We start from the raw sequence: 24,864 nt of genomic DNA on the forward strand, positions 1-24,864 counted from the left end.
TCTCTTCAAGTCAAGAAGTCATGATCAAGCTCCACCACCTTTGAAGCTTTCTTGCGTTCTTGAGATCTTTAAAAGTGTAACCATGTCCTTTTCTAGTTTAATTTCGGTTTTCTTTTCTTGTAATTCAAAACAGATTTTTGTTTTGTTATTTTGGATGTTTCGAATTCTTGTTAGATTAAAGTTTGGATGTTAAAAATTGATTTCCAATAACCATGAAGCATGTTTTGTTTTAGGTTTTTCAAATTATAATTTTCAGTTTCATATATGTCATGATTGTTTGTTGATGATGTTGAAGGTAATAAATTGTGAGGGGGAATTCAAGGTTCATTCATGATTGTAGACTTGAATATAGATTCCATTAAAGAAGTGGGTTGGGAAAATGTAGTGCAAGTGATTATCGACAATGCTCCTGTTTGTTCCAAGGCTGGTGCCTTGATAGCAAGTAAGTATCCTATTATTTTTTGGACACTATGTATAGTGCATACTTTGAATCTTAATGTCAAGAATATTTGCGCACCTTCATTAGTTGCAAGTAATGCGGATGTGTTTGATGCATGTTGTTCGATACAGTCAGCTTCTGAGGATGTTGTGTTTATCAAGAACTTCATTATAAATCATGGAATGAGATTAGTCATGTTTAATGACCATTGCAATTTAAAGTTGATTTCGGTTGCTCCCATAAGGTTTGCATCTACGTTAATCATGCTAAAGAGGTTTAGGCAAATCAAAAATGGTTTGCAACAGATGGTCATCAATCTAAAAGCGGGATGATTACAAAGATGATGATGTTAGAAATGCAGCATTTGTAAGGGAGAAATTATTAGATGAGTGGTTGTGGGATGACATTGATTACATCCTTTCTTTTTCTGAGCCTATCTATGAGATGATCAGGAAAGTAGACACTGATAGGCCTTTTCTTCATTTGGTGTATGAATGGTGGGATAGTATGATTGAGCAAGTGAAGAAGGCTATCTATAGGAAAGAAAGAAAGAAACTTCATCAAGAGTCTCCATTTTGAGATGCGGTGTACAAGGTTTTAATGGCTCGTTGGTCTAAGAGCAATACTTCTCTCAATTGCTTGGCACATTCATTGAATCCCGAGTAAGTATAACATGTGTTTCCCTTTTTGCTTGTTTGTTTAATCTTTCATAGATTGTAATGTGAATTATACTTATTCTTATTTTATATCTAGGTATTATAGTTTAGAATGACTTGGTGAAGATACTAATCGCGTTGCTCCCTACAAAGATTTGATATTACAAGGGAGAGGAAAAATTGTATCCTTAGATACTTTGCCAATGAAGATGATCGAAGGAAAGGTAACATAGAATTTGCCAAGTTTTCTATGTGTATGCAAGAGTTTGGAAGTGGAGATGCTATGAAGGATATGTTTATTATACAGCTTATAACATGTTGGGCTATCCATGGAGCTTCGACATCATCTCTCTAAGCCATAGCCTTCAAAGTTCTAGGTCAACCTTGTTCTTCTTCATGTTGTGAAAGAAATTGGAGTACTTACAATTTCATTCACTCTGTGACGAGGAACAAGATAACACCACAAAGAGCAGAAGATTTGGTGTTTGTGCATACCAATCTTCACCTTTTAGCTAGAAGAAGCCCAAATTACAATGAAAGTGCAACTCAAATGTGGGATGTTGGGGGTGATGAGTTTGATTCCTTGGAAGAGTCTAATGTTGGAAGGCTTGAGATTGCTAACCTTTCACTTGATGAACCACAATTAGAGGGCATTTTGTTTAATGTTGATCATGAAGATGAAAACCTTGAGGATGTTGTCCAAGTTGAATGAAGTTGATAGTAGCTGTTAGTTGTGTTAACTTTTTATTTGAACCTTTGGATTGATAATGTTTGATTGTGATAAACTAGTACTTTGTTTATGTTTCATATATATATATTTTTTCTAATTATAAATATATATATATATATAATTGAAGTATCCTTCTCGTATCCGTATCCTATTACGTTTAAGATTTGTCTTATCCACGTATCCGACCGAATCATGTCCGGGTACTCGTACCCATATTGGTGCTTCTAACATAGTTGAAACCAATTGTGCTTTGTAATATGATGTATCGAATTAGCTCAAAAGTTATGGCAAATAGGTTGGAAGTATTTCTACCATCGATTATTTCACCTCTACAAAGTGCATTTATACCTAGACGTTTGATGTTAGATAATACCTTAGTGGCTACAGAGCCGGCTCACTTGATGCACAAGTTGCCGAGACAGGCAAATGGATTTTTCTCATTGAACCTGGACATTATTAGGCATATCATAGGTTAAAATGGAGTTTTTTGAAAGCTATTTTGCTAGAAAATGGGTTTTGCTTCAAAGTGGATTGAGATTTTGATGAACTACTTGACTACTGTTAGGTACTCTATTCTCATAAAAGGGAGCCTTTTGGTTACATAACACATACGAGGGGTATTAGACAAGGGAACCCTACTCTTTAAGGTGATACATATGAAAAACGGAGGTTCATTGGCATTGGTGGGATAAGATCTGTCTTACTAAAGTAGAAGGTGGAATGGGTGTTATAAACTAGCTATGCTTGCAAAGCAAGGTTGGAGATTAATTACAAACCATTCTTCTTTCATTAATTGACAAATTATTTAAAGCTAGATATACCCTAGCTAATTGTTTATTTTGAGTGGTTTGCTCAAACTCTGGCTTTAGTCTTGGATGTCATTATGTACGATTGTAATAATCGAAATTGATCAATAAAATTTCAGATACTTATCTCAAAAAAATATTATATAACCTACCCACTAGGTAAAAAATAGTATTAACATGTAATATAGACAACAAGAAGCATCAAAATTTCAACTTATGAAGTACAACTTGCTTGATGTACTATTTAGTATTCTTATCCAACCACAAATAAGGTAAAGTAAAAAAAAAAAAAAACACCAATAAGGTAGATAAAACCATTAATAAGCCTTACGATTTTTTCAAGGGTAAAAAAACAAAATATAACAATTTAGATGTATGATTGAACATATTCTTGCACCACGCATAACCAATAATAATTTGAGGAAATGATCATTTACCCAATTTTAGGCTCCAAATTGCTCATTTGCTCCACTAACATTTTTTTAACCTCATTTACCCAAAACACTCTAAGGGATTATTTCCCTAATACCCAATTAATTCTTTTTTTATTCTTTTTATTTTTTTGGGGGACTTTTTTACCCTCTCCTTCTTTCTCACTTAGAGAGAGAGAGAGTGTCACTCTCTCTCCAGATGACGTCGGACCTCTCTCTCCCTCCCTCCATCCCTCCAGCAAGTCGCCCACGACGCCGGCTCTCGCCATTGCCTCGCTGAAACTCGTCGTCGTGCTCTCCGCGGCCAAGCTCGACGCCAAGCCGACGGTCCTCGTCACTGAGAAGCTCGGCGAGGCCGGGTTGGACCTTCTAAAGGAATTGACGACTGCTAGTAGAATCGATACGTCTTCAATTTGCTTATGTCTCTCTCACCGGGGACTGATCATCACGAAAATCACAATTTGATTGTATCTCCGGTCTCGAGCTGCAACCGGAGTTGTTGCAATCGGAGTCAAATCAGTGTGAAGGCAAACGGTCAACCGGAATTGTTGCAAAACGACTGGAATTGTGGGCAAAATCGTCAACCGGAGTCGAGATTATTGGGGGGCAATAATCTTCCTATTGGGGGGCAATAATGTGTCTTAATTGTTATAAAGTCTCTATAATTGTGTTCAGTGATATTTTCCTTTGTGTTAAAGACTGCTTCTAATGTGTTTTGGTGTTTCTGATATATTATTGGGCGGCAATAATTTTTTTATTGCAAGGCAATAATATATTTGTTTTGTTATTTTTTGCATGAATATGGGTGATCCTTTTGTTGTTAGGTGCATTTATTCTGGTTAAGAGGCCACCCGGGAGGCCTAGGGTGAAGCGGTTCAAGTGAAGTGGAGAGTGTGAAAAAAAAAGCCAATTCGTTGTGGACTTAAATTCACCAAGTATTGAATTTGAATACCTATACTTTTGTAAACTAATTTAAAACCAAACTGAGTTACTTCTGACCATCTATAAAAAAAAATATTGGGGGGCAATAAACTTTTTATGACCCCCCAATAAACCTAATTATGTTGGTTAATGAATCTAGCAGCATTTTGTTGAAATGACTTGTAATAAATGAACCACAGTTAATACATTATTGCGGGCAATAATCTGTCTATTGCCTCCCAATAGACCACCCCAAAAATCACCAGTTTCTATCATTGACAGATTATTGTACTTTAATAAACTCAAAACAACATAAGACTTATCAAAACTCTAATTTCAGTGATTAATTAACCACAGTTAAGAAATTATTGGGGGGAAATAATCTGTCTATTGCCCCCCAATAGACCACAGTTTTGACGTTGTCCGAGACCTGCAAGCGAAGCCGAGACTCAATTCCGGTGTGGAGCTTCGGAGCTTCGCGGACATCTGACAAACAAAACTGGCGAAGCCCAGAGGGGTTGGGATCATGGAGTTGGATGGCGTCATCCTCTGGTGGTTCGACGGTGGGACAGAGCGGCGGCGGTGGAGGCCGACATCGACGATGGAGTGGTGGGCGTGGTGGCTTAGAGAGAGAGAGAGAGAGAGAGAGAGAGAGAGAGAGAGAGAGAGAGAGAGAGAGAGAGAGAGAGAGAGAAATCGATGAGGGGGAGGAGAGAGAGATATGAGTGTAATTTGTTAATTAAAATGAGGGCAATGTTGTCAAACACTATTAGATTGGGTAAATGGGGTTAAAAAACTCTTGGTGGAGTAAGTGGGCAATTTTTGGGCTAAAATTGGGTAAGTGGTCACGGCTCCTAATAATTTAACTATATCAGAAAAAGTAGAGAACAAGAAACCAAAGGGATAATTTTTTAAGACTGTAACGGACAAGTTGATGACTATGAATACATACACAGTTTTAAATTGTTAAAATTTCAGCCTTGAATTTATTGCATGTGACAGCCCCGTAAAACTATTCCTTAGGTGAGCAGCAGTTTTGATCTTTTTGCCATGCTTAATATTTATTGAGAAACAATATGTTGAAAACTTTCAAGGGTGAACTTGATAATAGAAAACCAGTTTTAGTACATTTGTATTCTGAAAATTATGCACTTGCATCCTATGTGCGTGAAAGATGGTATTTAGATAGATTGTTACATGGAATTGCTAATTGAACAAGCATTAACACAACATAAATGACTAATTTTATTCAATGATTAATGTTTTATAAGCAAACATAATGAAGTACCAATTAGAAAATAAAAATTAGAATAGTTTTATTAAGGATCTACATGCTACATACTTTAGATTGCCCAAGAAAAAATGTTCAGCTGATATTTCAGATACATAAACGTATAAATAATTTCAAGGTTGCATATGATCGAATATCTCACCTTGTCGGCCTGATTAACACACGATAGTATATGAATCTGTTTATAGATTAAACACGAGTTAGTGAATTATATAGAAAAAGTAAGTAAAAAATGGGTGGTGATATTATAAAAGGGTTAATACCTCTAGTAAATTATTGATTCGATGTTTGAATTGTACTTCTCATATGCCCTTTTCAATTTTCTCATCATCTATATGTTCATCTTTGAGATTAAGAAAATCTTCAAACTCTAAATCTAGAACATAGCTGTTATAAGAGAATGAGAGATTATGGAATATTTGAGCATTTACTGAGCTTAGGACTATTTATATAAAAAGCTGGGTGATCCTGGAAACATGTGGTTTTGTAAAAACAATGGTTTGAATCGATGGTCTGGTATGTGGTATTGGGTTTTTGAAACGTGGTGATCTCATCTAGCTGAGGGTTGTCGCCATAGGAAATTCTAGAATAGATGACAATAAAGTCTCATGCAAAATTATAGATGCCATTAACGGCACGAGGAATTGCACCTTTGTGTGTGTGTGTGCATCTATCTATGTATACATATATTTGCCCAACACTATGCTACTACAAAATTATATATCCAGTTATCTATACATTCATTTCATATGTTGTCCAAATATGTGTATGACCCAGCAGTCAAACCGATGAATTTACAGTGACAAACCACCCGAAAATGCTTATCATTCCTGACCTTGAGATGTGGATCCAAGGTACATTAATGTTGTCAATTTTAATTTAGTACTCGCAAGTGCACGATTCAATTGTAGGATAGATGTGCAAGAACGAGGTCATTCCCCCAAGGACTGATTGAAACAATTTTGCAATGACAAGTGTGCTTTACTTAAGTGAAACAAACTGATTTTTATGATGTGATTGAGGTTTAATTAAAGAAAGGAAAACTGAAATTAAAAACAAGAATGAGCAATGAGATTTAAACTCTAAAGAAAGCAGATTATGAAGATGCTAAAGCATTGAATCCACCACCTAATACTTCTACCCTATTCTCTAGTTGATAACCATTGAATTCCTAGATATCATGCTAAAGATTTCCGTACATAAGCCTTATTGATCCCAGACATATGCCAAGTTCTTCTAACCTATGAATTCCAACCTATTGATCATGTATAGAACTCAAGTAGCCAAACTATAATTTACTTCACTTAATGATCAGGTTCAAGCAAACATGTTCAACTCCATGAAGCACAAAAGAACTAGAAGATCATGCAAACAAGAATATCGACTATGATCAAGCACTTGTATTCTTAATTCACAACTCTTTAATCACAAGATTGAATTATCTTTTGGTACCCTAGAAAACATCTACTCATTGATCAAGCATCATATTTTCCAACCAAATAACTCATAAACAAAACCTAGGTCTTATTGATCCCGAGCAAAGATTTTGAATAAAAGTTCTATTGAAACGGTGATTAAGAGTTTAACATAGAAATCCAGAAATTCAATAGCAAACCAACTAAATAAGTAGAATAGTCATACTAAGGGCTTCATCTCAGCCCTAGCTTAGGAATTTAGCAATCCATAACTATGAAAAACATGACTAGAATCAAAGAAAACATGAAACAAACAATGGAAGAATTGAGGAACTCGGAACCAGCGATGGTGAGAGCTTCTCTTCTCCTTGTTCTCTGCGAAAATAGGCTGTCTCTTGTGTATCTGAACGTCTTCGGTTTTCTGCCCTATATCTCTCTTTTCCAAATCCTACTTGACTTGGGCTCCTTAGGTTTTCTAGTCCAACTTGGAATAGCTTTCTTCTCTCCAAAGGAACGCAGGGTTATTAAAGTCAATGCAAGAAATTACTCCAAATATATCAAACACGTTCAGCCTTGTTCTATTCAAGTGCTAAGAACAACGGACTTGGGCCTCACAAGTCAGATTCCGAAAATCCGCCAGAATCTGCCTTCCCGAACTAGGTTCGCTAAAATCATCATAACTTGCTCCACAAGAATGCGAATCCACTTCCGTAAAATTCCTCAGAAAGCTAACATCCTTATCTTTCCAATGGTATAAGGCTCGGCTGCTAGTTCCTTGTGAGAAGGTACAGTTTAATCTGTGAAGTTGACGCAAAGCAGAGACAATTCTGGACACTCAGGATAGCAAGTACCCTTTCAATCTTGCGTTTGATTTTAAGCTCCAAATCTTTCTTTTCTCCAATTTAACCTACAAAACACAAACACAAAGTAAATGACTCAAAAATGATAAGAACTAAGCCTAGAATCTTACATTTAAGGGTATAAAAATGTATGAAATTATGAGTTATCAAATACGCCCAAACTTATATTTTGCTAGTCCTCGAGCAAACAAGAAAAGAAAAATAAATATGACTCAAAGCATGGACCTAATGTCTTCCAAACATCTCAGAGAACTCATATTGCCCACAAGCATGGTCAGTCAAGATTCGAGCAAGCACAATATCAAATTCACAACTTCACTTAAAAGCTAATCTATTTTGATGACCATCATGCTCAAAATTTAGTGCAAGGACAATCAAAGCAATGCGACAAAAGAAACTCAACTTCCTCATGTTTCAAACAAGTGTCAACTCAATCTCTCACAAGGATGCACTCAATTTCTTTCCACTCATGATTTTCTGACTATGGCATAAGCTTACATTTTCACTCAAGTTATATGTGAGAGGAATGATGTATAAGGGCAACAAATAGCTCACATATGACAACAAGAAAGAAAAGCTTTTTCTGAAATTTTTTTTTTTTTTTATGATCTCATGAAAGGAATGCCAAAACTCGGATGAAAGGCCAGTGACACCATATGCTCACCCCTCTACACAAGTCTCCACAAATCGAATGCACAACTTCAAAGATCAAAGAGGTCTTTATTTAGGGTTGTAATGGGGCTATGGGTGTAGGTTTCAAGAAAGAAAGGATCGGAAAATCACAAAAATTCTAAGGAAATTTAGTAGAGCACTAAGATGATAATGTAGAGAGATAAGAACTTCAATGAATTTCCTCAAGGCAATAAAATTCGAAACACATGAAGCAAGAAACTTTTTCTTAAGGCCGGATGTCATCTTTTTGGGCCTTTGCTTCATTCTAAACACCACAATATAATAAAACAACTTCTCGAATCCAAGGAAATTCTTCTATTTTTTTTTCACTTTCGATTTTTTTCTTTGGCTTTTTTTTTCGATAGCCATTAATATTTTTTTTCTTCCTTCCTTGGATCGACATTTACAATAACATTCCCCCATACTTACTTACAAAAATACCTTGAATTAATAATGAATCTCTGAAAATTTTGCTCCACTAACTCCTTAGAATAGGGTCAAGATAGAGCTATACTAGGTTAAAGGGTAAGGAATTTGTGGTTGACAAAAGAAAAGGCTTAATGTAGGCTCAAGGGGGTTTATCTAGGGGGTTGCACAACTTGTGTGCGTTAAAAGGACACAGGCTTTATTTGGCTTTGGTGGTTAATCCTAGTGCCTTTATCCTTTCCCATCCATCATGCAATTCAACCATACGCTTCAAGAGGCTTTGGGGCAAGTTCTAGCATTTGTCCTTGTATAAAATATGCAAGTCGAATCCGAGTCTCAACCAAGATGAATAAAAGATGAGATCATGCAAAATCCACGTCAAGAAAATAGGATGATCTATTCTAATTCACTCGGAAAAGAAAAGCACATACATAAGCTCAAATTCTCACAAGGGTTAAAATCAAGTTTAGCTCATCCTAGCATGCATTAATCAAATTTCAATCATAACACCAATCTAACCATCAATGCAAGACAAGCTGAGCACAATGGTCATAAAAATCTATTAACAATTACTTAAAATCATGAATCAATACATGCTTGCTATCATCTTGAGACCATAATATCAATCCGTAAGAAGTTCATGCTCATCATGGTGTTTGGAAGAACCCTAAGACTCAAAAACTAAAAACCCAATGAAAAACGCAAATTTTTTTTTGTTTAATTTTTTTTTGTTTTTTTTTTTGTTTTTTAACACCAAACACAGACCTAAAATAAAATATAAAAAATACGAAACCTATAAAAAATACGAAACCCCACCCCCAAACTTAAATTGTGCATTGTCCGCAATGTGAGGAAGAAATCAGTCGCAGGATTGAAGTGCATGCTGCAATCCCCGAATATAAAACAGCAGTGTAGTAATAACAGTAAGGGGGCAGAACACTACCAACACAACTAATGGATGAAAAAGAACTACGAAAATAGAAGAAAAGAGTTAGAAAACGTCCCTGGTATGAAGGTAGCAGATGTGAGCACAATTAGAAGCCGCATTCTTGCTGAACACGCACTCCTCTTCTTCCAAAAATCAGTGGGTTGCCTCCCAACAAGCGCTAAGTTTTATGTCTTCAGCCAGACCAAGTTTAAGCTCATTCATTTGGAGGATCAGTGAAGGAAACATGCTGCTCATGGGTGTCAAAAGATGTCTCCAAGTAAGGTTTGAGACGTTGACCATTCACTTTGAATATAGAGTTGTTCCTCAAGTTCTTAATTTCAATTGCTCCATGGGGAAACACCTTTGTAACCAGAAAAGGACCCATCCACCAAGATTTCAACTTTCCTGGAAAGAGTCTCAGCCGAGAGTTATATAGCAGCACCTTTTGGTTTGGTTCGAATGTCTTTTGACGAATGACTTTATCATGAAACCTCTTGGTGCGCTCCTTGTAAATTTTGGCATTCTCATAGGACTCATTACGAATTTCCTCCATCTCATTCAACTGCAATGCTCTCTGTTCACCGGCTGCATTCATGTCAAAATTGTAGTGCTTGATTGCCCAATATGCTCGGTGCTCCAACTCTACCGGAAGATGACAAGCCTTCCCAAAAACTAAGCGATATGGCGACATGCCGATTGGAGTTTTATAGGCTGTCCTATACGCCCATAGAGCATCATTCAAACGTTGAGACCAATCTTTTCTATCCGGGCGAACTGTTTTCTCCAAAATATTTTTAATTTCCCGGTTGGAAATCTCAACTTGACCACTAGTTTGAGGGTGGTAAGGTGTAGCCACTTTGTGAGTGATGGAATATTTTTTCATAAGTGATGCGAATGGCTTGTTGCAAAAGTGTAATCCTCCATCGCTTATAATAGCTCTAGGAGTGCCAAAACGAGCAAAAATATTGTCTTTGAGAAAAGAAAGTACCACCTTGTGATCATTAGTCTTGCAAGCAAGTGCTTCAACCCACTTTGATACATAATCCACTGCCACCAATATGTAGAGATTGCCAAAGGATTGAGGGAAGGGTCCCATGAAGTCTATTCCCCAAACATCAAATAATTCAACCACCAAAATATTACTCAATGGCATCATGTCACGTTTAGAAATATTACCCATTCGTTGGCAACGATCACATGAAGAACAAAATTCAAAAGCATCCTTGAATAATGTTGGCCAATAAAAGCCACTTTGAAGGACTTTAGCCGCTGTTTTCTTGGCTCCAAAATGCCCACCACAAGCATAATTATGGCAGAAACGAAGAATGCTTTGAAACTCACTTTCTGGTACACATCTTCTAACCAATTGATCTGGGCAATATTTGAATAAATATGGTTCATCCCAAATATAATGCTTCACTTTAGAAAGAAATTTCTCCCTCTCTTGCTTGCTCCAATGATCTGGAATTTTTTTAGTAACAATAAAGTTCACAATATGAGCAAACCAAGGAGGAGAATCACGTACCAAAAACAATTGTTCATCAGGAAAATTTTCATTCAAAGGAAGGCAGTCCACTTCATCATCTTCATGCACCAATCGACTCAAGTGGTCTGCAACCACATTCTCACTTCCTTTTTTATCTTTTATCTCCAAATCAAATTCTTGAAGTAAAAGAACCCAACGGATCAGTCGAGGCTTCGCATCTTTCTTGGCAAGTAAATATTTAAGGGCAGCATGATCAGTGTAGACAATTACTTTGGAACCAATCAAATAAGACCGAAACTTGTCTAGAGCAAACACAACCGCCAGCAACTCTTTTTCGGTGGTAGAATAGTTAAGCTGAGCATCATTTAGAGTCTTTGAAGCATAATAAATAGCATGAGGAAGCCTCTCTATACGCTGCCCCAAAACTGCACCCACTGCATAATCCGACGCATCACACATTAATTCAAACGGCAAGTTCCAATCCGGAGGCTTTATGATAGGAGCTGAAGTTAGGAGGGCCTTGAGCTTATTAAACGCCTCTAGACATGCTTCATCAAACACAAATTCTGCATCTTTTGCTAATAAATTGCTCAAGGGTCCTGCAATCTTGCTAAAATCCTTCATAAAACGCCGATAAAATCCAGCGTGGCCAAGGAAAGAACGCACTCCCTTTACTATTGTTGGTGGAGGAAGATTGGTAATTAAATCCACTTTTGCCTTGTCAACTTCAATGCCTTTGCTTGAAACAATATGTCCCAACACAAGACCTTGCTTGACCATAAAATGGCACTTCTCCCAATTTAGCACAAGATTGGTTTCTTGACATCTTTTGAGCACTAGAGCTAAATGAAGCAAACAATCATCAAAAGAAGAACCAAAAACAGAAAAGTCATCCATAAATACCTCAATAAATCGCTCCACCATGTCGGAGAAAATACTCATCATACACCGTTGAAAAGTAGCCGGTGCGTTACACAATCCAAAAGGCATTCTCCGGTAAGCGAAAGTACCAAAAGGGCAAGTAAATGTAGTCTTTTCTTGGTCCTCTGGTGCAATAGGAATTTGATTATACCCTGAATAGCCATCAAGGAAACAATAATAACTATGACCCGCCAATCGCTCAAGCATTTGATCAATAAAAGGTAATGGAAAGTGGTCTTTGCGTGTGGCGGTGTTGAGCTTTCGGTAATCAATACATACTCTCCAACCCGTAGTCATCCTTGTAGGCACTAACTCATCTTTTTCATTCTTCACAACGGTTATTCCTGACTTTTTAGGCACCACTTGGACTGGACTAACCCATTGACTATCTGAAATTGGATATATAACTCCAACATCTAGAAGCTTCAAAATTTCAGCACGTACAACTTCTTTCATTGGTGGATTTAAACGCCTTTGTGCATCACGTGTTGGCTTCATATTGTCTTCAAGATGGATTCGGTGCATACACATTGTAGGACTTATACCTTTAATATCTGCAATTGTCCATCCAATCGCTGTTTTGTGAGCTTGAAGAACTTGCAACAACTTCTTTTCATCTTCTTCACAAAGGTCCGAAGCAATAATCACTGGAAGTGTCTCAAATTCACCCAAAAATACATATTTCAAGTGTTGAGGCAGTGGCTTGAGCTCTAACTTCGGTGCTTGCTGAATGGAAGGCACAACTTTATTTGTGGACAGAGGCAAAGACTCAAATTGGTTCCACTTTCTTGATTCAAAAACCGGTGCAGCATTAAGAAGCTTCTCTAACTCATCAACCTCTTTCTTGGCATCAAAATCCATTCCAGATTGTGTCAAACATACTTCAAGGGGATCTTGAGATGAATTCAAAACAAAAGATTCATGAGTAATAGGAGAAATTGAATCAACCATAAAACATTTACCGTCTTCAGAGGGACGTCGACCAGCTTCAAAAATCTTGTACTCCACGGACATGTCACCAACTGTCATAGATAGAAGTCCACCTTTTACTTTAATTATGGTATCAGCAGTAGCCATGAATGCGCGACCCAAAATGATTGGTACATCCTCACTTGAATAAGCATCTGGTTCAGTTTCAAGAATGACAAAATCTACAGGCAATATGAACTTATCAACCTTCACTAACACATCTTCAACAATTCCCTTTGGCCTCTTGACTGATCGGTCTGCAAATTGCAAGGTGATTGATGTTGGTTGCAGGTCACCAAGCTTTAATTTCAAATATAGAGAGTATGGCATCAGGTTCACACTTGCACCCAAGTCCATCAAAGCACGCTCAAAATAATGATCACCAATTGTGCAAGGGATTGTGAAGCTGCCCGGATCCTTCAACTTTGGAGGGAGTCTTTTTTGAATTACAGCACTGACCTCTTCTGACAACAACACTTTCTCATGATCTTCAAATTTCCTTTTATTAGTGCATAACTCCTTCAAAAACTTCGCATAAGCTGGGATTTGTTTAATAGCATCAAGCAAAGGAATATTAATTTGCACCTTGCGAAATAGTTCCATAATCTCAGTCAAGTGCCTATCTTTCTTTGGCTTCTGAAGCAACTGTGGATATGGAGGTTTGGGAACAAATTGAGACTCTGAAGTAGACCGTAAAGTCGTTTCTGGGGTGCTAGAAGTCGCTGGGTTTGAATCAGTACGTTTTCGGGATTGCTGTTGCAGCTTCAATCCTTCTGCAGATTCCTTCTCTGCTGATTCATTAATTTCTGGGTTTCCCCGTTTGACTTCTTCTTTATCTCTTGGACTACGAACTTTTATATCAACTTCTTTTCCACTCCTCAATGTGATCACAGCTTTCATAGGCTCATGTTTCTCAAATTGACCTCTTGGATTAGCAAGAGTTTGGCTAGGTAAACGCCCTTGTTCTCTCTCATTCAAAGCAATGGCAATCTGACCAACTTGAACTTCTAGCTTAGAAATAGCTTGAGATTGAACTTGCTGCTCTTTCTTGGTCTCTTGAATAGCTTGAAGCATCTGAGCATTCGCCTTTTGAAATTCCATCTAATTTTGTGCAAGTTGCTGCATGGTTTCTTCAAGGGATGGTTTCTTTTGTTCAACCGGCCCTTGATAATTTTGCATGGGAGGATTCCTTGGCATCTGCACTTGATTATTGTTGCTATAAGAGAAATTTGGATGTTGCCTCCAACCTGGATTATATGTATTTGAAAAAGGATCATTCACAAGCCTTCTATAGTTATTCACCATGTTGACTTGCTCATCTTGGAAGAAATTTTCGGGACAAGCCTCTGTGGTATGTGCAATACTTGAACATGAAGCACATGTCTCCCTTGCAGCCTTATTTAATAGAGGAGTAAGACTCTTCATTTGTCTCGCCAAGGCTGCAACTTGCTCTTCCAACTTAGTATTTGCACTAATCTCATATATTCCTCCTCTTTTGGGCACTGATGTGTAAGGATCATATTGCTGCGAATTTTCACATATAGTCTCAAAAGCTTGAATTGCCTCATCTGCCGTCTTTCCCATCAAGCTTCCACCAACTGTAGCATCCACCATACTTCTACTTTGGGAGTTCAAACCTCTGTAGAAAAATTGAGCCTTTTGGGGTTTAGAAAATCCATGGTGAGGACACTTCAAAAATAAATCCTTATAACGCTCCCAACTCTCATAAAAAGGTTCTCCTTCGGGTTGAGAGAAGCCAAAGATTTCTGCTTGGAGAGCATTAGTTTTCTTAGCTGGGAAGAATTTCAACAAGAACTTTTTAACCAAATCATCCCAAGTATTGATGGACCCAGGGGGAAGAGAGCTTAGCCACTTTCTTGCCTTGTCTTTCAATGAAAAAGGAAAAAGCCTTAAACGGATCTGCTCATCTGATATCTCATACCGAAAAGTCCCACATATGTCTTTGAATTCCTCCACATGGAGATAAGGGTCTTCATTTGTCTTCCCATAAAAATTAGGCAAGCTTTGGATTGTTGCTGGTCTAATCTCAAAACGCACTCCTACAGGAATAGGAGCTACAACAATACAAGATGATGTTGTGAGTGCAGTTGGAGCCGTGAACTCCTTCAATGCTTTTGTTTCATCTTCTGCCATTGGAACCGCAGCTTGTGCTTGAGTTCTTGCTTGCCTTAAAAGTCTTCTACGAGTTCGTTCAATCTCCGGATCGTATACAATGATATCTAAATTCTGGGATCGACGACCTTGCATAAACAAAATTCAAACCTACAAGAAAAATAAACAAAAAATAAGTAAAAGAAAAGAAAAGCTAAAAAAAAACTATACAGAAATTAAGTATGGCACAACTGACAAATCAAATTGAATTAAGTCAGTCCTCGGCAACGGCGCCAAAAACTTGTTGTCAATTTTAATTTAGTACTCGCAAGTGCACGATTCAATTGTAGGATAGATGTGCAAGAACGAGGTCATTCCCCCAAGGACTGATTGAAACAATTTTGCAATGACAAGTGTGCTTTACTTAAGTGAAACAAACTGATTTTTATGATGTGATTGAGGTTTAATTAAAGAAAGGAAAACTGAAATTAAAAACAAGAATGAGCAATGAGATTTAAACTCTAAAGAAAGCAGATTATGAAGATGCTAAAGCATTGAATCCACCACCTAATACTTCTACCCTATTCTCTAGTTGATAACCATTGAATTCCTAGATATCATGCTAAAGATTTCCGTACATAAGCCTTATTGATCCCAGACATATGCCAAGTTCTTCTAACCTATGAATTCCAACCTATTGATCATGTATAGAACTCAAGTAGCCAAACTATAATTTACTTCACTTAATGATCAGGTTCAAGCAAACATGTTCAACTCCATGAAGCACAAAAGAACTAGAAGATCATGCAAACAAGAATATCGACTATGATCAAGCACTTGTATTCTTAATTCACAACTCTTTAATCACAAGATTGAATTATCTTTTGGTACCCTAGAAAACATCTACTCATTGATCAAGCATCATATTTTCCAACCAAATAACTCATAAACAAAACCTAGGTCTTATTGATCCCGAGCAAAGATTTTGAATAAAAGTTCTATTGAAACGGTGATTAAGAGTTTAACATAGAAATCCAGAAATTCAATAGCAAACCAACTAAATAAGTAGAATAGTCATACTAAGGGCTTCATCTCAGCCCTAGCTTAGGAATTTAGCAATCCATAACTATGAAAAACATGACTAGAATCAAAGAAAACATGAAACAAACAATGGAAGAATTGAGGAACTCGGAACCAGCGATGGTGAGAGCTTCTCTTCTCCTTGTTCTCTGCGAAAATAGGCTGTCTCTTGTGTATCTGAACGTCTTCGGTTTTCTGCCCTATATCTCTCTTTTCCAAATCCTACTTGACTTGGGCTCCTTAGGTTTTCTAGTCCAACTTGGAATAGCTTTCTTCTCTCCAAAGGAACGCAGGGTTATTAAAGTCAATGCAAGAAATTACTCCAAATATATCAAACACGTTCAGCCTTGTTCTATTCAAGTGCTAAGAACAACGGACTTGGGCCTCACAAGTCAGATTCCGAAAATCCGCCAGAATCTGCCTTCCCGAACTAGGTTCGCTAAAATCATCATAACTTGCTCCACAAGAATGCGAATCCACTTCCGTAAAATTCCTCAGAAAGCTAACATCCTTATCTTTCCAATGGTATAAGGCTCGGCTGCTAGTTCCTTGTGAGAAGGTACAGTTTAATCTGTGAAGTTGACGCAAAGCAGAGACAATTCTGGACACTCAGGATAGCAAGTACCCTTTCAATCTTGCGTTTGATTTTAAGCTCCAAATCTTTCTTTTCTCCAATTTAACCTACAAAACACAAACACAAAGTAAATGACTCAAAAATGATAAGAACTAAGCCTAGAATCTTACATTTAAGGGTATAAAAATGTATGAAATTATGAGTTATCAATTAACACGGAGTACTTCTCTTGTTTGAACCGGATTTTGAAGCCAAACTTCCCCTCAGAGGATAGATAGGGCGATCCTGATGAGATCTAATGTAGATCCAACATTCTGTTCACTAGCTAGTTTCATGTGGTCTTGGAGGGACTGACTTGGTTCATATACTCACAAGCATACGAATCGTGTCAAGTAAGAGAATTATTTAGACCTTAGTTATCATAGCACGAGGACTAGGTGTTGGGATCTAACCTAGGTTTTCAGCTCTAGGACAACTCAAATGCATACAATGAAAAATAAAATAAATTATTCACAGAGGGCACCAAGCCTTAGCAATGCTCGGTTTAGCTTACACCAAGCCTAATCAAAGCAACTAACTTGTAGCCTAAATGGTTAAGAAAATTCTACTGTGCATTTATGTACCAATACATCAAGTAAACTAGATTTGATATAGATGTAGACTGATTCCATGCATAAGTAGACAACCTTGACTTAATCTCAAATTAGTCTACCTCTGTATTTAGCTAGTCTACTTAATGTATCGGTGCATTAAAGTACTATAGACAAACCCGATGGGTTTTACACAATGAAGGTAGAATTTTTGTGGAAGTTTGAATTCTGAATTTCTAAGTCAGTGGCAAAACCAAAAGTAAAACAACACTACTAGTTATTGAACAAGAAAATTAAATTTGAGTTTCTAAATTAATGGGAACATGGGAGTGTTGGGTAATTCACACTATCTTTCAAACATGGATGTCAATCTCACAAATGCAATTCTTGTATGTGTTGAGTCCTGTATTTAGCACCAGTTAGGGTTACTAAACAAGTTATCCATTCATTGTATCGATTATGCCAATTAGGGCCACAATCAACTCTCTAACTTGGGCATTATGCTGGTTAGAGCCGCAATTAGGAATGGGCGCAGGTCGGGCCATCCAAAATTTCTATGAGCCCGAGCCCGAACCGAAATATTTCCAACCTAGTGGAATCCCCTTGCTTGAGTTCACGTGAAGGCCTCATTCTTCCTTTAGCTTCCCATTAATTAGGAATGATTACGATACTCTGCTAACACAACTCAAAACCATTCTAACCCAAGCCTCCGCAAATCCAAACTGCCTCAAAATAGCCCCAAGGATGCTCCATTCAACCCTATCATACGCCTTGCTAGGTAAAACAATACAAACTAACCTACACTGTCATGTAGATCTTTTTGTAGATTTTGTAAGACTCTAAACTTCACTATGGCATCTAAATCGCCGAAAAGTCTGGCTGGTTGGTGTTTGATAAAATAATCTGGGTTCACATCCAAAACCAATTGGCAATTGATGGAGTGGCCCAAACCCTTATATAAATCCATAGACAAGGTCCAATTTTTCCCATGTGGAATGTATATATTCTCAACACATGCTCTGATACCATGATAAAGTAATTTGGGGTTCACATTCAAAACCAATTGACAATGAATGGAGTGGTCCAAACCCTAATAAATCCACAGGCAAGGTTCTATTTGTTCCATGTGGGATGTATATATTTTCAACAGTGTTACTTGCCGGTGACTAGAGACTATGTCACCACGACAACGATCGAGGAGAGATTGAATTTGAGATAACTCCAGAGAGATGAGGTGTGCTGTCCCCTCCAGAGAAGCTACTATGTGATGCTTGGGGGAACTAGTGACTGTTTTCCATTTCAAGACCAAAATTTTTTGCGAGTTTCTCATTAGGAAGAAAGATGTAACAAGGCAAATTCATATCCGTTCCCCTTTGACTACAAGAGTAATTGGGCAACCAGTCGGAATGAATTCACAAACATCTTATCAATAAAAATAGGCACAAGCTTCAGTTGATCTCTATGTCCATTAATGTACATTCAGAAAACTGAAGAATCACCTCGCACATGACCGACCAACTTAGCATACCTAACGTATGAAAATCTGTTCATAACTTCATATTGAGCCCTATCCCATTACGTGCTTCCTTTGCATATATATAACCCAACCTTTCTGCTGGGGATAGCTTCTCATCTCTTATGGGTCATACTTGTCAATGTTATAAAACTCTATGTTCTTGTACTTCTGAGAAATTATCTCAGCTTGAACTTTACGTGCAGTGTCAGTTGCGCAACCAACAAGAATGAGAACAGATGTACCCGCAAATCCCCGAAATGCAGTAAGGTGTGAGACTTGTTCGACAACAGCAGGACCAGCAGCCAAGATTGCTAGAAAGGCTGAACCTAGAACTGATATTCGACTTAAAACCTGTGATCAAACACAAAAGCATGTTGAAAAATCCATGTTAAATTGAAGCTAACAAGATTTAACTTTCATTCCAAACTTCAAGCATGCTGATAGAAATCCAAGGATAAACTCATGAGTTGCAGAAGGAAAGAAATAACATATCAGAAAACTTGGAAGCAACATCCTATTTAGCAATTCTCTCCGTGAAAGTTTATTTGAAGCACCAGGAAATGTAAAAAATATTATTTGAGACCCAACCCTTGAAGTAAGGAGAAAACTTAGGAGAGCAATATATTTAGCAATATTCTGAGTGAAAGTTGAATTGGATCAGCAGGGTGTGTATGCTTTGAGACTCAACCTGAAGCCATGAACAAATAACTGATTGATACAGTAAAAAACCAATATGTGTAGCATGAGTCATGACTATGACAGCTGATTGATGGGGCAATTAATTAGACTTTCCAATTTCCACTGTACACTGCCAGAGGCTTAGAAATGTTCACATTCTTACTAGTTACCACTACGGGTTGATAGGTTGAGCCACTTTACGTGTTCATAAGATAAATCGATTCAACTTCAAACAACAATATACCACTATTTTCGCATAACTCCCAAAACCAGGTTATGTATGGCTAAGAATATCAAGCCAGCTGATTAAACACTCCACTCAATAATGCAAATAATTGACCACAAATTTTCCTTAACAAAGAAGAAAATTACCGTCTTAAGAAATGCAGCTGTGCTTTTACCCGGCCGTACAAGTGGAATTGATGCCCCTTGGCGCTTCAACTGTTCACTTACATCATCAGGATCCAATTGTAGGAAAGTGTAGTAGTAGTTGAAGAAGGCTATTAAAAGGATGTTGGTGGGGAGATAGAATGAACCTACAAGGATTTGTCTGTTAAGTTGTACACAAGGAAAATATGAATTGTGGAAAATGTAGCAGGTTTTCAAGCCAATCATGTGAGTTGAAATGAAGGCAATATATAGTTCTTATTGATTACCTATGAGCTCTACATCTTTACTAGCAATAGAAATTGCAATTCTTACCCCCTGGATTTAAAGCCACTGCAGCCGTTTTCAATGGAGCTAAACTAGTGAAGCGTGCTAAAGTGCCAGGAAGAGCTAATGATGATGTAGAAAATATTATTGGCATTACTCCAGAACTATTTACCTGCACAGTTGAGTTAGATAGATAGAAATAGTAGAAATAAATTGTATATGGTCACTATAACTTAATACAATACAAGCAATATACAATGTAAAGTACAAAATATATAAGCCAAACAGGAAGGGCAGAATGGAGAGCGCTTCTGAAAAGCATTTCTGTAAGTAAAAGCATCATGAAGGTAGGCATATTTGTAATATGGGAAACAGAACTTTATTATTGCTGATGATTATAGTTTTAAAATGTCTGAAATTTAGGGTGCTGGAAAAACACTGGAAAGATCAGAAAGAAACAAAACTTTGTTATTTCTAATGACCATGACTTTCATTTATTTTGAATGGTTTCTAGGCCTATATCCAATATTAAACAACATACATATGTTCATTTTGCATTAATATTCCACGAATAATTAAAATAAGATTATTATTTTAAATGAAAGTCAGAACTAATACGCACCAATATGGATACTGTCTCATTCCAGTGGGAATTGACTCAAGTATTCTGTGTACAGAGGAGTTAAATAGTCCCTTATGAAAGAGATGTCACCTTCATAAGACAAAAAATATGAATACTGTCTTATTCCAGTTGTTCTATCGTCTATCTTTTGTCAAGAACCATTACATTGCGAAGGAAAACAGGTATTGAGATTACTTTTATGTGCAAGTAAGAGGTATTTAGTAGACCACACATATTTTGCTACATTTGTAAGAAGTAGTATGACATATATCAGGCAACGCGGGTAGACCCTAAAGAAAACAGGTATTGAGATTACTTTTATGTGCAAGTAAGAGGTATTAGTAGACCACACATATTTTGCTACATTTGTAAGAAGTAGTATGACATGCATCAGGCAACGTGGATAAAGAAAACAGGTATTGAGATTACTTTTATGTGCAAGTAAGAGGTACTAGTAGACCACACATATTTTGCAACATTTGTAAGTAGTATGACATATATCAGGTAACGCGGATAGACTATATCTAAATTCTGGTCAATACCAACTATAAGAGGGCCGATGGTTATGCTGTCAAAGGTCCTTTTAGGTTCTGACCCATACAGCATATGGTGTCAGTACTTAAATTGCATCTCCATTGAACTTTGGAGGCGAACTATTTCATAAGATATGATATCAGTTTGCACTGATGAAGATTGCAAATGTTCCCAAGTATGTTCAGACTAGTGTTTTCTAATAATTAGCTTGATGAACACAAAAGCATCTGTAACTCTCAACTTTGGAAAGTGAGGAAGAAACTGAAGTACAGACCTTAAAGGGGAGGTAAGCAGACCTTTGAGGACCTGCACTTCTGCTGGTGTACCTTGAGGCATAATTAATTGGAATTTTCCTTTCTGCTTCCTGAAAACCTTTGTTTAGATAATTGTAATTATTGCTCCACATCAACAAAAGGGATCTTTGTAATAAAAGTAGCATTTACCTGAACATACACAATTCCAAGGACCAACACAAAAAAGGAGGCAACGATGGTGGCGAGTCCAACATAGTTACCATCTTGGAATGCCTGTGCAACAGTCCTACCAACAGATGCTGGAAAGTAGGAGATGATGCTTGTGAATATCAAAAGAGATGTGCCATTCCCAAGTTTTAGGTCTGAGATTCGTTCTCCAATGTATGTTGTCAATACTGAGCCAAGAGTCAATAAGATCACAGATGAGAGAACCCACTCCGTACTGAAGTCATTGACATATGGGCGAAGGAAGAATACTTGGCCAATTGCCTTCCAGTAAAAAAAAGAAAAAAACAAAAACAAAAGGCATATATAAGCATGCTTATAGCCATAATAGTGCCAAATGCTGTCACTTGTATAAAATTTGTCACCAGAAAAATCATTTGATAAATAAATGCACTAATTGAGAATATACTAACACTCAAAACTTGTGAACTGTAAGCCCATTCTAAATCTCAAGAAAAGTAGGCTTGACTCACTAACCTGGACTACTGCAAACCCAACCGAAGCATATTGTGTATACCGCAGAACTTTCTTTCTTCCTGCTTCACCTTCTTTTTTCTGAAGATCCTGCAACTTGGGATATACTTGTGCAAGGAGCTGGAAGACAATCTGGGCATTGATGAAGGGAACAATACCAAGTGAACATATACCAAGTCGGCCAATGCCGCCTCCAGAAAATGAATCCAAAGTGCTCAACAAACTGTTCTGGTCCAAATTTCCAACAAAAGCCTCACGGTTTACCCCACCAAGAGGTATATATATTCCAAGTCGAGATAAGGCCAGATATCCCAACAGCATGAGAAACTTCCCTGGTAATGGGCCTTTGAAAAAGTCTCCAAAATCAATGGAACTGTCTTCTATGGCAGCTGTGAATGTCAAAATGTCTCAATTAACCGCTGAAAACTAGAAGTATCAATTGCAAAATGAACCGATTTAAGGAGCTTATTAGATATCACATCATGATACAGACCTGCTAATCCTCGAGTGGAGTTCGATTTCTCCTTCTTAGAACTTGAAGCACTCTCTAATGGTTTTGAAAATAGCCATAGGAAATTATCCAAGGTAGCATTTAGACCAGAATGTACATCTGAATTTATACCCAAGGGATCAAAAACTGAGGCTTCAGAGCTGCAAAGTAATTTATCAGCAAAAGAGGACAAATGGGTTCAGATGTATCAGTTAGAACTCTTGGGTTCGAGACTGGTGTAATATCTACATAAATTAGCTTATCGCTTTGTGCTATTTTTCTTTTCTTTTTTTTCTTTCAAGTTGGACTAAAAACAAATGAAAATCAATAAATGGGAATGATGTGGGATTGAGTCTATTAAAAATTCATGCAAGAAAAAAGACAAAGCAGAAAGTAAAAATGTAAAATAGGACTAGATAGTTCATTTTCATTGCAATATTTTGCAGCTTGCACAATACAATAGACAAAGATGCACTAATCAAAATATGCCTTCTAGAAGAACATGATGAACTTTGATATGAAAACAACCAACAAAGGAAATAGACAGATCATCAGTAGTTAGATGATCCCAAAATAGACATTAATGATTCCTCTATAGTCCTATATATTACAAATGCTGGAGAAAAAGTACCCAAATACAAACTGTTTCTTGAATTTTATGTTCTCATCCTATACTCGCAGTTCTAGATGACTTACTACCAAATAATCTCCATTTTCGCTCATTTCACTATAGTGTTGTATATGCCATCTACTCTCCTCCCAAGGTAAAGTGTCTGTCCCAACAATCTTACTGCTGTCTTCTAAGCTAGTACATCATAAAACTGACAGTTAATTGGGTTTACTACTCAATTATTATGTCAGCCATTGCCATCAGCAAATAGTTTCATTTACCAAATTGGATAATCAAGGCTGCACAGAGAGTATATGCCATTTTCGAATGCCAACTCTATCTCATACAAATAAGCAATTTGACTTGTAGCTAATTGCTTCACTTGTCTATGAGAAAAGTGTATTGACATTAAAGATTAAACATAAACCATTGCAGTATGTTCTTCATAATCATTATGACCATACATAATCCAAGACCCAGTTGCCCAATTAAACTAGGAAGAAAAGGGCCGGCATACCTGTTGGATAGAACGCCAAGCTTCCAACAACTAATGCTGTTGGGTTTTCTGGGAACAGAGAATCTGGGTTTGCATAGTGAACGTTTCAGCGTTGGATAAGAGAAGCTGTTGAAGCAGAGCGGAGAAGAAGAACAAAAGGGTCCTCTGACCGTTATCAACATTATTATCCTCGAACTCACTATTGAAGGAACCTCTCTGGCTGCCTTTGTGTTCGTTGTGGCGGTTTAGTTAACGGAAGCGAGTGGCCCTCATTGGTGACAGACTTGCTTAGCTTGTGTTCGCTATCACTTCGGATTCTCACTCCGATTACATATACAAATAGGCTGCCGTCAACGCATCATTATTTTCCTCGATATTTACTTTTTATTTTCTTATCTATACTATTATTAGGAGAAGAGAGTTTGTTAGCTAAAACAAATTTTTTTTACATACTATTATTAAGAGAAGAGAGTTTGTTAGCTAAAACAAATTTTTTTTACTAAAATAACCCTCAAATATTAAAAAAGTTTAAGAAAGTTTAAATCTATACTATTATTAAAAGAAAAGAGTTTGTTAACCAAAACAATTTTTTTTTACTGAAATAGCCCTCAAATATTAAAAAAGTTTAAGAAAGTTTAAATGTGCAAGGATAAAGTTGTAAATTACAAAATAAAAAAGATTAAAAAAATATAAAAATAAGCATTATCCATCTGCTTTCCCAAACTATCATCCACTAACTTCAATTGTTCCTCACATTTAACTGCTAAAAATTGGTTTCATTATTTTAAAATATTTTTTTTTCAAAATTAAAATCACACACAGAGTGTGTGTTTTCCTTCTAGTATTTTCTAATAAAACTTGATTCATTTTACTGTCAAACCTAAACACTAAATTTTTTTTGTTCTTCAAAAAAAAAAAAAAAAACACCATGTTCAAGGAAAACTGAATTGGGAGAGAATTGAGTTGTGCTTTCACTGATAATAGAGGCCTCTTTATATAGAGGA

At 37.0% G+C, this 24,864-nt stretch overlaps 2 protein-coding genes and 1 non-coding gene across 4 annotated transcripts; 1 reads left to right on the top strand and 2 right to left on the bottom strand.

Annotated features, from left to right (window-relative positions):
* Positions 1-14,052: 14,052 nt before the first annotated feature.
* Positions 14,053-15,105, bottom strand: LOC112199018. The gene has a single exon (XM_024340088.1). It carries the CDS (start codon positions 15,103-15,105, stop codon positions 14,053-14,055), a length of 1,053 nt encoding a protein of 350 aa, XP_024195856.1.
* Positions 14,624-14,730, top strand: LOC112201187. Its single transcript, XR_002936647.1, has one exon. It is a non-coding gene; the product is annotated as a small nucleolar RNA R71 (small nucleolar RNA).
* Positions 15,106-18,578: 3,473 nt separating the features above from the next.
* LOC112200846 (preprotein translocase subunit SCY1, chloroplastic) lies at positions 18,579-24,175 on the bottom strand. Of its 2 annotated transcripts, XM_024341851.2 has the most exons (8): positions 23,882-24,174; positions 22,758-22,915; positions 22,268-22,653; positions 21,755-22,054; positions 21,586-21,675; positions 20,204-20,327; positions 19,874-20,037; positions 18,579-19,174 (listed from the first exon to the last, which is right to left on the bottom strand). In XM_024341851.2, exons 1-8 carry the CDS (start codon positions 24,040-24,042, stop codon positions 18,944-18,946), a joined length of 1,614 nt encoding a protein of 537 aa, XP_024197619.1. In that variant the 5' UTR covers positions 24,043-24,174; the 3' UTR covers positions 18,579-18,943. The 2 variants fall into 2 exon arrangements, with proteins under 2 accessions (XP_024197619.1, XP_040374471.1); XM_040518537.1 differs by lacking the exon at positions 21,586-21,675 and having other exon boundaries at positions 23,882-24,175.
* Between the last annotated feature and the right edge of the window lie 689 nt (positions 24,176-24,864).

This window comes from Rosa chinensis, chromosome 4, assembly GCF_002994745.2.
Source record: "Rosa chinensis cultivar Old Blush chromosome 4, RchiOBHm-V2, whole genome shotgun sequence".
In the NCBI taxonomy this organism is placed as follows: Eukaryota; Viridiplantae; Streptophyta; class Magnoliopsida; order Rosales; family Rosaceae; genus Rosa; species Rosa chinensis.